At 56.1% G+C, this 11,793-nt stretch overlaps 1 protein-coding gene across 3 annotated transcripts; it reads left to right on the forward strand.

The window, feature by feature from the left end:
* The first annotated feature begins 1,923 nt into the window (after positions 1-1,923).
* Positions 1,924-10,814, forward strand: LOC132528161 (uncharacterized). Of its 3 annotated transcripts, XM_060164201.1 has the most exons (5): positions 1,924-2,079; positions 5,426-5,602; positions 7,235-7,350; positions 8,337-8,385; positions 8,850-10,814. In XM_060164201.1, the coding sequence occupies exons 1-5, from the start codon at positions 1,988-1,990 to the stop codon at positions 8,962-8,964; spliced, it is 549 nt and encodes a 182-aa protein (XP_060020184.1). In that variant the 5' UTR covers positions 1,924-1,987; the 3' UTR covers positions 8,965-10,814. The 3 variants fall into 3 exon arrangements, with proteins under 3 accessions (XP_060020184.1, XP_060020183.1, XP_060020185.1); XM_060164200.1 differs by lacking the exon at positions 8,337-8,385; XM_060164202.1 differs by lacking the exons at positions 1,924-2,079; positions 8,337-8,385 and adding an exon at positions 3,931-3,984.
* The last annotated feature ends 979 nt before the right edge of the window (positions 10,815-11,793 follow it).

Genomic DNA, 11,793 nt, shown 5'->3' on the forward strand with positions numbered 1-11,793 from the left:
CACTTCCCATTATCACTCAGCATCTTCGCCGACCTACTCAGGGAAGCAGGCTCTGCTGGGATTGTCCATTGTCTGCATGGGAAGGTTGAGCCCCAAGGGTATACTGGCCCTGAGTCCCATCCAGAACTGTCTGTGGCGACTGTGCTCAAGACAGACAGAGATGATAGTCTCACAGTGGCCAGGGTGGTGATCCACTTTACAGATGAGAAAACTAAGGCTTGAGGTGGATAAGTGACAACTTGCCCATAGTTGCTTCGCTGATGAAGTCAGGATGCAAACTCAACTCTTCCTGGTTCCAACTTCCCCTCATGGTCCTTCCCAAACCACCACACACCCCTTACCCAGAGGTCTCAGGCATCTTCTGGAAGCAGGTGGGGAGAGAGTTCTCAGAAAGGTTCAACTCTTCCTTCCCTCCCAAGATATTCATATTGCAAAGTCAGAGTGTATCCAGTAATATATTCATTTTCATTGACAGCACAAAGCCCTGTGTCAAGCATTGGCAGGAGGAAGGACTAATAATAACAGCAACAGCAATAACTAGTGTTTATTGAACACTTGCTCTAAGTGCTGTATATACAACATCTCAGGCACCCCTCACCACAACTCTATGAGACATGGGATTATTAAATCCAATTTACAGTTGGGAAGACAAAGAGACCTGGCTTGTCCCAGGTCCCACAGCTAGAAAGTGTCAGAGCCAGGAGTGGGACCCAGAGCCACCATGCTCTGTGTAGGATATCTGGGTGGAGGTTGCCTTTAGAAACCAGTTTAAACAGTGTGGGTGTGAGTACACAGACACACACACACACAGCAACCAGGGAGGGGACAGGTGAAGCTGAACCACAGTGTACAGAAGAAATCTGAGTAATGCAGGGTAGATTAAGGAACAGTTCCTGCCAGAGATGGGCTGTGTGTCAGGGCTTAAAGGAAGCGAGAGGTATAGGCCATTCCCAACGTGTGGGACCCTGGACAGAAGTAATTTCCAAAAGGCTGTGAACACAGTAGCTATTGAATAAGCGTTCTTGGAGCAATGGAGTGGTGATCGCGTGTTGGCTGTGATGGAAGGGTCGCCGAGGAGAGCAGTGTGAGGAGGCTGAGGACGATGGCAGTGATTCTGTGATAGAGGAAGTGACGGTGTGAAGGAGATGGAGGTGTCGGTGATGGTGGTGGTGATGATTGAGATGGGGATGGAATTAGTGACAGAGGCAAAGACATAAAATCCATTTCCTCTACACTCTTGTACAGCCCTTTATAGCTTTACACCAGCCATCACACATTCCTCATCCTCACAGCTGATTTTGGGAGGGCGTTTTTACCTTCCTTTTATAAATGATGACAGTGAACCACAGACAAGTCACGTTCTGCTCGCCCAAGGTCACAAGGCCAAGAAGCTAGCCCAGGGTCTCTGCTTTAAGGGCCCCGCCCCACTTGGAGTGGGGGTCCAGGGCAGCATCGTGATGCCGTGAGTGGGTAGCAAGGCAGAGGCCCTCCTGCGCTCCCAACACAGAGGGCTCAGTGGTCCTCGGTTTGGGGGAGCGGGATGTAGCAGGACTGGGTTACAGAGGAAGCGGTTCTAATCCCAGTCCCATCGCCCACATGCTGTGACCTCTGGGTGGCAGCCAAGGCAGATGTCAGCTGCCGGGTGACAGCGGGCCTGTGGGGCAGAGCCAGGGCAGCCTGGCGGGAGCCCCACACACCAAGAGGATGAAATCAGGGGTGGGAAATAATCCTGGAGTCAGAGGAAGGCTTGCTTGGGGGTGACATTCCTGGAAAGTTCTACTGTGATTGGCTCGAGGTTGGGCCTCCTGTACAGGCCTTCCCAGTCAGGAGCGAGTTTATTAATAAACCCTGCCCTGCCCTCTGCCCTCACCCTGGGTAGAAGGCAGGGCTTCCTGGGGCTTCTGGCCTCTCACCCCAGGGGTGGTGAGTCCCACTGTGGGTGGGGGGAGAAAGAGACTGAGCCTTTAGGTCTAGGCAGGGGGTGCAAATGCCCTGCATCCTCCAGACTGCATTCCCTGACCCCCCTGCAGCCCCAGGGCTCCTCTGCTTCTGGGGGCTTCGGAGAAATGGCGAACGGGGGTGGGTGGTGTGCATGTGAGGTCATGGGGCTGCAAGCATGCATGGTTGGGCGTGCAAACGTGAGCGCCTGAACAGGATTATAAGGGTGGTAATGGGCTCCCAGGGGTGCAAACGTGCAAGGGTACCTCTGCGTGGTTGCCCTGCAAGAGTGAAAACCGTGTCTCAGCGGCTGCTGGGCGTGTTCTGTGTGTGCCTTTGTGAGCCCTGGGTGACGTGGGGGCAGGAGGGGGGCAGTGGGGGGATGACTGAGTGTGAGGGGTGCTAAGGCCTTAGGAACAGGCAGCCTCCCTCCAAGCTGCTCCCCACTACAGCTCATTAGCACCAAGGCCTAAATTTACCGCCTCTACTTACCCACGCACTGGCTGTGACCTCATTAAACTCCTGCCCCTTTCCTAGGACAATGGGATGGAGGGGAGGAAGGACTCCTCGGTCTGCACTGCAGGATCCCCTGCGGGAGGAGGGAAAGTCCTGGGGATAGGGTGGAGGGGAGACCAGGAACAGAACTTAATATAGTCACAGGGCAGGCCGAGGAGGATGTCAGCTCCTATTACACCTGCCTCCTCGGCACCATCATATGACCCAGCTCCTGCGGGCAAGGCCTGGGTGGGTGGGAAGCACCTGGTCCTGGGCCACCCTGCACACTGCCCTTCTATACATCCTTAATGAAGCCCCTCTCCCAGCTGGTTCTCCTGGCAAGGGGCAGGGTCCAGCTCTCCATTCAGCATGGCTCTGGCATGGCTTAGCTGGGTGGTCCTGACTCCCACCCAGTGGGCCGGGCCAGGAAGCAGTGGAAGGGGTGGGAACCTCTAGAGCTGATTCCAGCACAGTCGCTAAAGGAACAGGTCCTTCTGATCCATGCCCTCCCCCGCTTCTTCCCTCACCCCCCAGATCCATGGTCCCAAACTATGGTACACCTATAGGCAGAGCCCTGAGCTAGGCAGAACGGTCAGAGCCACGGTGAGGGGCAGCTGAGTGGCCAGGAAAGCAGTGCCTGTGCTACGAGTCAGGTTCAAGACAAGATCCTCCCCTAAATCCCTCCTGCAGAGGGACTTAGAAACCCCAGAGCCCACACTGACCGGGAGACACAGCCTTGCCCACAGGCAGCCCCAGTATGATGGATCTATCATGCCAAATCCCCTCCGTTGAGCTTCCTGTGTGACTTTGGGAATTTGCTCAACAGCTCATAGCCTCAGTTTTCTTGCCTGTGAAATGGCAACACTGCCACCTCCCTCAAAGATGCTTAGTATGTGCCTGGCAGATAGCAAAAGCTGCATAAAAAGGTAGCTCTGCTTCAGTGTAGGCTTTTTGTGAAAGAAATGATAACATGTGGTCTTAAATTGGGGAAACAGATTGCAGTGGGATCCTCTGCACACCCATTCCCACCCAGAGCTGCTGAGACACACCAGGGCCTCCCCAGGCAGCCCCTGGCTCAAAGTTTACAGTCGACAAATATCCTGGAACATCAGCCACAAAAGGGGTCCCAGGTCCAAGGACACCAGTGCAGCATGGGGACGAGGCAGGCTCTGCAGCCACCCACCCCAGAAGATGCTGTCCAGTGGCTTCTGGTCATTGACTTCCCGGGGACCCAGTTTTTTTTATTTACTTTTTTTAAATTGAGGTGTAAGATTTGTGCACCAAATTGCACAAATCTTAGGGGTACAGCTTGGTGAATTTGTTCATGTTTGTACGCGCATGTCACCACCACCTAGATCCAGCATAGAGTATTTCAGCCCCCCAGGACGCTCCCTCAAGCCCCTGCCAGCCAATACCATCCCCTCCAGGAGAGAAGTGACCACTATTCTGACTTGTTTCACCACAGATTGGCTTGGCCTATTCTTGAACCTCATGCAAACGGACTCCTAGAGCATGCACTCTTTGCGTCTGACCCAGTTTATTGGACATGAGGTCTGTGAGGGTTAACCACATTGTTTCTGCAACACCAGTTCTTCCTTTTTCGTAGCTGAGTAGCCTTCCGTTGAATAGTTATGCCACAACTGATTTATGTGTTCTGCTGTTGATGGACATTTGGTTGTTTCCAGTTTTTAATTAACAGCATTAAAGCAACCGCAGCCTTCTTAGACACGTCTTTTGGTGCACATAACCATGGCTACCCATTCTTGAGAACAGATTTTGAGGGGGATGCCTCGTTAAGAACTCCAGGGAGGGGAGGAGAGATGAAAAATTATTGAGCTCCTGCCTGGTACCGTGAGCCTTTTTGTGTCGACTGGACTAGTCACAGGGGAAGGAGGACAGAGACAGAGCAGCCCCTAAAAGGGACTCCACCAACCTCATTCCTGCGCCTAGAGCCACTGTGAGTGTGTGAGTGAGTGAGTGTGTGTGTGTGTGTGTGTGTGTGTGTGTGTGCGTGCGCATGAGTATTCATTTCCTAGGGCAGCCATAATAAACTATACCATAGACCTGGTGTCTTAAAACAACAGAAATTTATTCTCATAATTAAGGAGGCCAGAGTCCAAAATCAAGGTGTCGGCAGGGTTGGCTCCTTCTGGAGGCTCTAGGAAGAGTCTGTTCCACGTCTCTTTCCCAGCTTCTGGTGGTTGCAGGCAATCCTTGGTGCTCCCTGGCTTGTGGCTGCCTCACTCCAAGCTCTGCCTCTGTCATCACGTGACCTTCCTCCCTGTGTGCCTCGTATCTCTTTGTCTACAAATCTCTCTCCTAAAAGGACACCAGTCATTAGATTAGGGGCCCACCCTAATCCAGTTAGATATCATCTTGATTACATCTACAAAGACCCTGTTTCCAACTAAAGTCACATTCACGGGTACTGGGGCAAAAATGTCAACATATCTTTTGAGGGACACAATCCAACCAACAATAGTGATTATGACTCTGCAAGTTTGTGTGTTGTGCACATGAGTGTGTGCGTGAAGTCGGGTGTTCATGTGGGTGTGTATAAGTGTGAGGGAGCAGTGAGAGTATGCGTGTGCGTGTGCTTGTGGGAACACGTCTCTGGTTGTGCTCATGTGGCTGCAGACATGTGTACAAGAGCATGTGTGTGCCTGTGGCCCTGTGGCCATGGCTTGGACAGCCTTCCTGAAGGGCTGAGAGGGGTGGCAAGGCAGCACGAGGGCCTCAGGCCTGGCTCCCTGCTCCCAGCTGGGGCGGCCCCACGAATCCAGAGGGCGGAGGGCTCGCTGTGAGAAGCAAGGACGAGGGTGTTTGCTGAGCTGGGTACAGACTAGTAGGCTGAGGCGGTGGCTCCAGGCAGCAGCGTGGTTCCCAGGTCCTCTTCCAGGAACGTTCCTAGAAGGCCCCTCCACCCAAGCTCCCGTCCCCTGCGCCCCATTTGCCTGGATGGGGCGGTGCTGACTGACTCATCCCCTCCCAGGGCTGGAAGCCAGCACTCAGCTACCTGTTGGGCCAGTCAGGTAGGGGCGGGGCAGCCAGACAGCCCCTCCCAGGCCCTGCCCCCAGGCCAATCCGGAGCAACACCCTATCAGCCCCAACGCCTGGCCAGGGCTGGACGCCAGGAAGTGGAGAAAACCAGCGGTGAGCACATGCTCAGGTAAGGCCCAGGATGAGGGCTGCTTCTCTCCTCAGGGCAGCTCTTGTGGGCAAATCCACCACCCAGAGACGGGACATAGGGAGGGTCTCCTCAACAGTTATGTGGGCTGGGCACCTGCTCTGAGCCAGTTACCTCCATTAAACTTCCCAACCAAGTTTAAATGGTGTCCTTAATATCCCCGATTTACAGATGCAATCCCTGAGGCCCTAAGGAGTGATGATCTGCCTAAGATTACACACCTTTCTTTAAATTTGTTGGAACTTTTTTATTCTCTCTGGAAATCCATACCCTGCCCCCACCTCCAGACTCAGACCACAGCTGCTCCCACTTGCCCACCTGCCCACCACACACCCTTCCCACCCTTCCCCAGGGAGACACCGAGCCCAAGGGGTGGGATGGGGGAGGGGGACGTGGTCTCTCATCCCACCCTCCTGGGCTGGGCTCCTTTGTCATATCCTGGTTTTGGTTTTGGTGTGGTGGTAAGCTTGTTGCCTGTGAGCATATCGGTGGGTTTGTGTGCACGCCACAGGAGGGGTCGTCTGGGCATGTGGTATACCTCCAGGTGGGTCTGCCTGCCAGGGACACCTGAGCGCACGACTGCAGCGGGACACACACTGCCCAGGTTGGATCTGTGAGTGTGCCCAGGTGCAGGTGTGCAAGCCCCCCGTGGGCATTCAGGAAGAGGCTGCCCCCCTGCACGTTTGGGTCTCTGCAGAGGGCCGCCCATTGCTCCCCCCTTACCAGGTCACTGCCACCATCCTCAGTGCACAGATTCCCAGGCCCCAGGTGACAGCCTGGTTAAAACTGCCTATGACTGGGGACAGAGACACCTGAATCTCAGGCCCAGACCCGCTTGCTCCACTCGCTCCAGGCTGAGGTGCCCTTGAGCTGGCATTGCCCCACCCAGGCAGTGGGAGTGTCCTCACCCAATGGGATGGGGTGACATGGAGGGAGGAGGGAGCAGCGAGGCTTCTCCCGCCCCCAGGAGCGCAGGGTCCCAAGATGAAGAGCTCAATACCCCAGCGCTCAGTAGGCTGGGGGGAGGTCCTGCCAGGACTTGGCACTGACTACAAAGTGTGGGGGGCACCCCCCAGCACTCCGGGCCGCCAAGGCTGGCCTGGGGGGAGGGGCTGTGACGTTCGGTGGCCTCATGCGGTAGCTAATTGCTGACCTGATGACTGGGCGGCCTGAGGAGTGGGGTGATGCCACTCGAGGAAGCAGGCGTCCTGGCTCAAGGAGGGGGCCCTGTAGGGATGGAGCAGGCCAGGCCTGTGCTCTGCAGAGGCTAAGGTGGCTGTGGCCGAAGGAGTAGGGGGTGGGGTTGCTGAGGCTGTGATCGTGGGAAAGGGCTTTTCCCCGGCTTCCCTCAGCTTCAAGGGAAAAGAGTTCAGAGGCTGGGGTGGGGGAGGGAGAGGGGGTGGAACAGGGGATTTGGGAAGGGGCTACAGTGGCGGGGGAGGGGGTGGAACAGTGGATTTGGGAAGGGGCTACAGTGGCGGGGGGGCGGCGGGGAGGAGATGGTGGCCAAGACTTCCTCTTGCTTCCCCTTGCTTCCCCTCCACCTACACTCCCCCCACCTTCCCATCTCTCCCCACCCCCACCTTTGTCCCCTCTCTGGTCCCTGTGGCCTAGGTTGGTAAGGAAGGAAGGAGTGGATGGATGTCTCTTCGCACCACAAGGCCCCCAGGCACAAGCAGCCTACTTGGCCATACCTACCCTGCTGAAGGCCAGAACATCCAGGAGCTGTGGTGAGACTTCAGCTGTCCTCAAGGACAGGAAGAGAGGCACAGAGAACAGCACAGGCAAAGGCTGGGTAATGGGGTTTGTGAGGTTGATAGAGGACAGAGGCTTGGCTGCAATGGTTATGGGAAGAGAGGAGGTGGGCAGGGCCCACCTGCACCGAGGCCATTCTGCACCGAGGGCCACACTGTCCCTTCCTGCCAAAAACTGTCAGTAACCAGACTCAGAGATTCTCCCACATGCTGGCCATGGCTTCTGCCAAAGCAGGCCTGGCCTCAACTCCCGGACAGGGGCCAGGACCAGGTCAAGAGCCACACAGGATGGGGACCCCACCTCCCAAGTCCCCAGGTCCATCAACCCTAGAGAACCTGCAGCCCTGAGTGCCAAGAAACAGGGCCCATCCATCTGTAGGTCAGTCCTCTGGGACCCTGGCGCCCCCTGTAGACAGGAAACTACACCAATGGGGGAGGGGCCACCACCTGTTTGGAGGAGGAGACAGACTTGCCCTCAAGGAAGCACACACACACACACACACCCCTTCAGGAACCTCCAGTGTGATGAAGACACAGACGTTGACCTCAAAGGTCCAATCTGAAATTGAGCTCCGTCCTCAGGAAGCTCCTATTCTGATGGAGACGTGTACTCTACCATCAGAGCTCCATTCTGAAGGGTGAAACACAGCATTGGGCTTCAGGAAACCTACAGTCTGAGGGTAGACACACAAGCCCCACTGAATTTTTAGGGAGCCCCCAATCTGTGGCAGACACAGATTAGACATTTTGGTGACTCTAGGGCTGCTGGAAAAGCAAATACAAGACGTCCAGTTAAATCTGAATTTCAGATAAACAACAAATAATGTTTTAGTATAAGTATATCCCATAAAACACATGGAGTATACTTATACTAAAAAAAAAAAAACCTATTCATTGTTTATTTGAAATTCAAATTTAACTGGACGTCCTGCATCGTTACTTGCCAAATCTGACAACCCTAGATGCCTCCAATCCGAGGGCGGGAGGACCCCCCCAGACACGGAAATGCAGGTAAACATCTGAGCTTGCTCCTGCTCCTGGAGCAGTGGAGGGGCAGGAGGGGAGTCCTGGGGCGCCGGCTCGCAGCAGTTTAAAATTCCTTCCAGGCCAGATCCCTAATCCCTCGGTGCACAATGGCCGCCTTCTCCCCCGCCGCCCGCGCCCACGCCCTCCCCCGCGGGGCCGTGGCAGTGCCACCACGGGCCTCTTTAAGCCCCTTTGAAGCCGCCTGAGCCCCGCGCCGCGGGAGGCCCCGCCGCTATGCCAGCTATGCCAGCTATGTCCCCGCCGCCGCCGGCCACCACCGCTCCCCCATTAATGCTGGCTAATCTGGCTAATAAATAAACTCCCCTCCCAGCCTCGGCCCCCCGCTCGCTCCTCCCTGCTCCCCCAGAATTGATTTCAGGGCTCAGCTAGAACAAGCGCCCCCACTTCCTTCTGATGTCTCTGAGTGTTTTTTTCTCTCACTGCCCTAGGTCTGTTACCGCGTTGCATCTGCATCTCTTTCGGTCCACCTGCGCGCGGGGCGCCAGCCACATGGCTGGGTGCAGGGCACCGGACTCGAAGCCTGGGGAAGAGCCGCAGGACTGAGGAGCGCCCCCTGGAGGCGGGAGGAGGCCCGGGCCAAGCCCCCTCGCTGCCCCGCCCCAGGCCCCGCCCCACTCTGTCCGCGGAAGTGGGGAAGCACTGCGAGCAGCCACGGGACGGGTGACTCCTTGCCAGGAGAAGGCGCCGGCGCCTCCCGCGGCAGGAGTCGCTTCTCCGCGGCCTCTTTCGTCCCTTGCGTCCCTAGCCGGGCTTCCGAGAGTCTGACTCAGAGCCGAGCCCGCATCGCTTCACCTCCTACAACACACCCGGAGCGCGCGGAGAAATTACAGGATTGCAGGGGCACGGCTAGTGCGCTCTAATTACCCACCGCCGCTCTCCTCCGCGGCGCTCGGCGGCACGGGGACAACGCGCCGTAATTAGGCCGCCCCTCCCAGGTCCCGGAACCCGTCCCCCGTCCCCAGTAGCGCGCGCGTCGGTTCCTCCCGCTGCTTCCTGCCGCCCTCCGGGACTGCCCCCTTGGTCCCAGGAGAGAGCTATGAGACCCCCCCCCCAACCTGGGGTGGGGGGAGCGGAGGACTTGGAGACCCGTCCCTAGGCCTGAAGTGGGGAAGCCGGCCCCTCCCCTCCCGTAAGCCTACAGTCTTTGAGATCTCTGCAGGAAGGGACTGGGAGAGTGGGGAGGGGGCAGGACCCTCTCGTAGACATGGTCACTGAGGCCGACTGGAAAGTTAACTGTCCCGGGCGGGGGTGGGTAGGGCACCCGGGCGATAGTATCCCATTTTGCACTGAAGGCTCAGACAAGTAAAGGCTCTCAGGGAAGACCACCCAGCTAGAACTTCCAGATCAGCTCATTTAAGGAGCCGGACAGGCTCCTTCCCCTGCCTGGGGAATTACATTCCTGCGAAGAAAGGTGATACCCCCGCCGCAGGCTGGAGTGCTGGCAGCCGACCAGCTGTGGCCTGTTGGCCACAAGGGAGCTGGTGAAGTGTGGCTCAAGTCTTCCATCCCAGGAAGGGTGGGAGGAGGCCCTGAAGACACAGAAGCCAAGCCTGGCGGCCAGCACTTGAGGGGAGCAACTTGGCTGTCAGCTTCTTTATCCAAACCAGGCTCCAACCTCTCCACTATCAGGAATTTTTTCCTGATGCCCAGGGGGTTGCAAACTGATGGCCTTGGGCCAAGTTTAATCTTTAGTGAGGTTTTTTTTGACCTTCAGTGAGTATGTGGTTTTTATATTCTACGGACAATGTGGGCTACCCTCCCCATTGGCAAAGGCCAGTGTGGCCACACTAGGTCCCCAAAGGCATTTGAGTTTGAGACCTTGATTTAGACCAGCCCACCTGGCCTGCGCCTTTAGCCGTTTCCTCATTTTCTAGGATCTCAGTCTGCACTATTGCACCTTTGTAGTTTTTGCATGTTTCTCAGTAAGCGTGCCAAGATGAGTGTCCCTCCGAGCCCCGCCTTATGCTCCCTACATGTGGGGCCAGTGGTGGTTACATATGCTTCTGGAAACCCCTCTGGCAGCCACTTTTTTCATCTTGAATATCGGTCTCTGCCTTGGGTAGGCACCAGATCTTTTCCAGCGGGGGTGACATGGTATTTTCTGCCATGAGACCAGAGGTTCCTTGAAGGCAGGATATTGGATCTCTCCCTTAGACTGGGATCTCACTGAGGGCTAGGGGAATGGGGTGTGGAGGTAGTATCTTACATCATAGCGAGCTCCCTGAGGGCGGGGCTGTGTCTCCCCTCAGTCTGGAGCTCCTTGAAGGCATTGGATTGTCCCCTCAGATGGGGCCTTTGCACCCATCTCACCCCTCTGGCTCTCGGCTACGCGTAGGCATTCCTCCCAGGACACTGTTTGTCACGCTTCGATGAATGAAACCTACTAAGAATAACTCAGTCCTTGTAGTCTCTAAAGGACAGGGGTGTTGGAGGGGGCGGGCGGAGACTGGTGATTGTGGAGAGGCTGGTGGAGGATGGACACAACTATTCATTCAACAGCATTTTCCCCGGTGCCCATCTGGACACTGGCAGGAGACACGGGGTGCCACAGAGCCCCCTACTGTGCCATTCCTGCTGTTGCCAGTAGGGGGATGGCTACAGGACTCCTGAGATAGAACTCCCACCCCCCTTCTTCACAGCCTTCCCACCCCAGAAGTCATCACCTCAGTGCCACCCAGCCCTCTGTATGCCTGCCACCAAGTCCCTCTGCCTGGAAGTCAGGTGCTTCGGGTGGGGGACTGCTTCCAATGGGACAGGCGCTGTGGCAGGGAGTGCCTGTGGAGCAGCCTTCATCTTCCTCCTGCGGAGAACTGTCAGACTGACCACGGGGGAATGGAGAAGCAGTCTCAAAATGACAGGAGGGCATTTGGTGTTCTAATTGGGGGATGGGGTATGAGTGACCCAGAGGATGAACCCCTGTCCCCCACCCCCACTCCACGTTTCCTCCCTCATCCCGCCCCTTTCCACTCCCACACCTCAAGCCTCCAGTTAAGAACTGAGGGAACTTTCCAATGCAGCTGTTCTGGGCACTTCACAGGGGGCCCGTGGGGTGGGGAGGCTGTGACCTTAACCCGAGTCTCTGGATGAGGCCTTCCTGGCATTCCGCCCTCACCTGCCACCTCTTGAAAGGGACATTTCGGCCTGGTCAGCCTGTGAGCCAGGCAGCCTGGTATGATACCAGCTCTGTCACTGATCCCACTGTGACCTTGAGAAGCCATTTGCTCCCTGGGCCTCAGTTTCCCCACACATAAAATGAGTTTTGTCTAGGTTTCATGACTTTCAAACCTTTCTTTTTTAAAAATAATGGATCCTTTTACTTAAATAGTAACTTATGTGGAGTCTCACTAGTAACAGAAAAAGTTTGGGGTTCTA

This window comes from Lagenorhynchus albirostris, chromosome 10 (genome assembly GCF_949774975.1).
Source record: "Lagenorhynchus albirostris chromosome 10, mLagAlb1.1, whole genome shotgun sequence".
Taxonomy (NCBI): Eukaryota; Metazoa; Chordata; class Mammalia; order Artiodactyla; family Delphinidae; genus Lagenorhynchus; species Lagenorhynchus albirostris.

Bases quoted from the DNA above. Each gene is read 5' to 3' on its own strand.
- LOC132528161 (XM_060164200.1), top strand. From the start codon at position 1,988: ATGCCCTGCATCCTCCAGACTGCATTCCCTGACCCCCCTGCAGCCCCA. The intron at 2,080-5,425 runs GTGGGTGGTGTG...ATCCCCTCCCAG, and splicing joins CGGAGAAATGGCGAACGGGG to GGCTGGAAGCCAGCACTCAG. The intron at 5,603-7,234 runs GTAAGGCCCAGG...CCTGTGGCCTAG, and splicing joins AGCGGTGAGCACATGCTCAG to GTTGGTAAGGAAGGAAGGAG.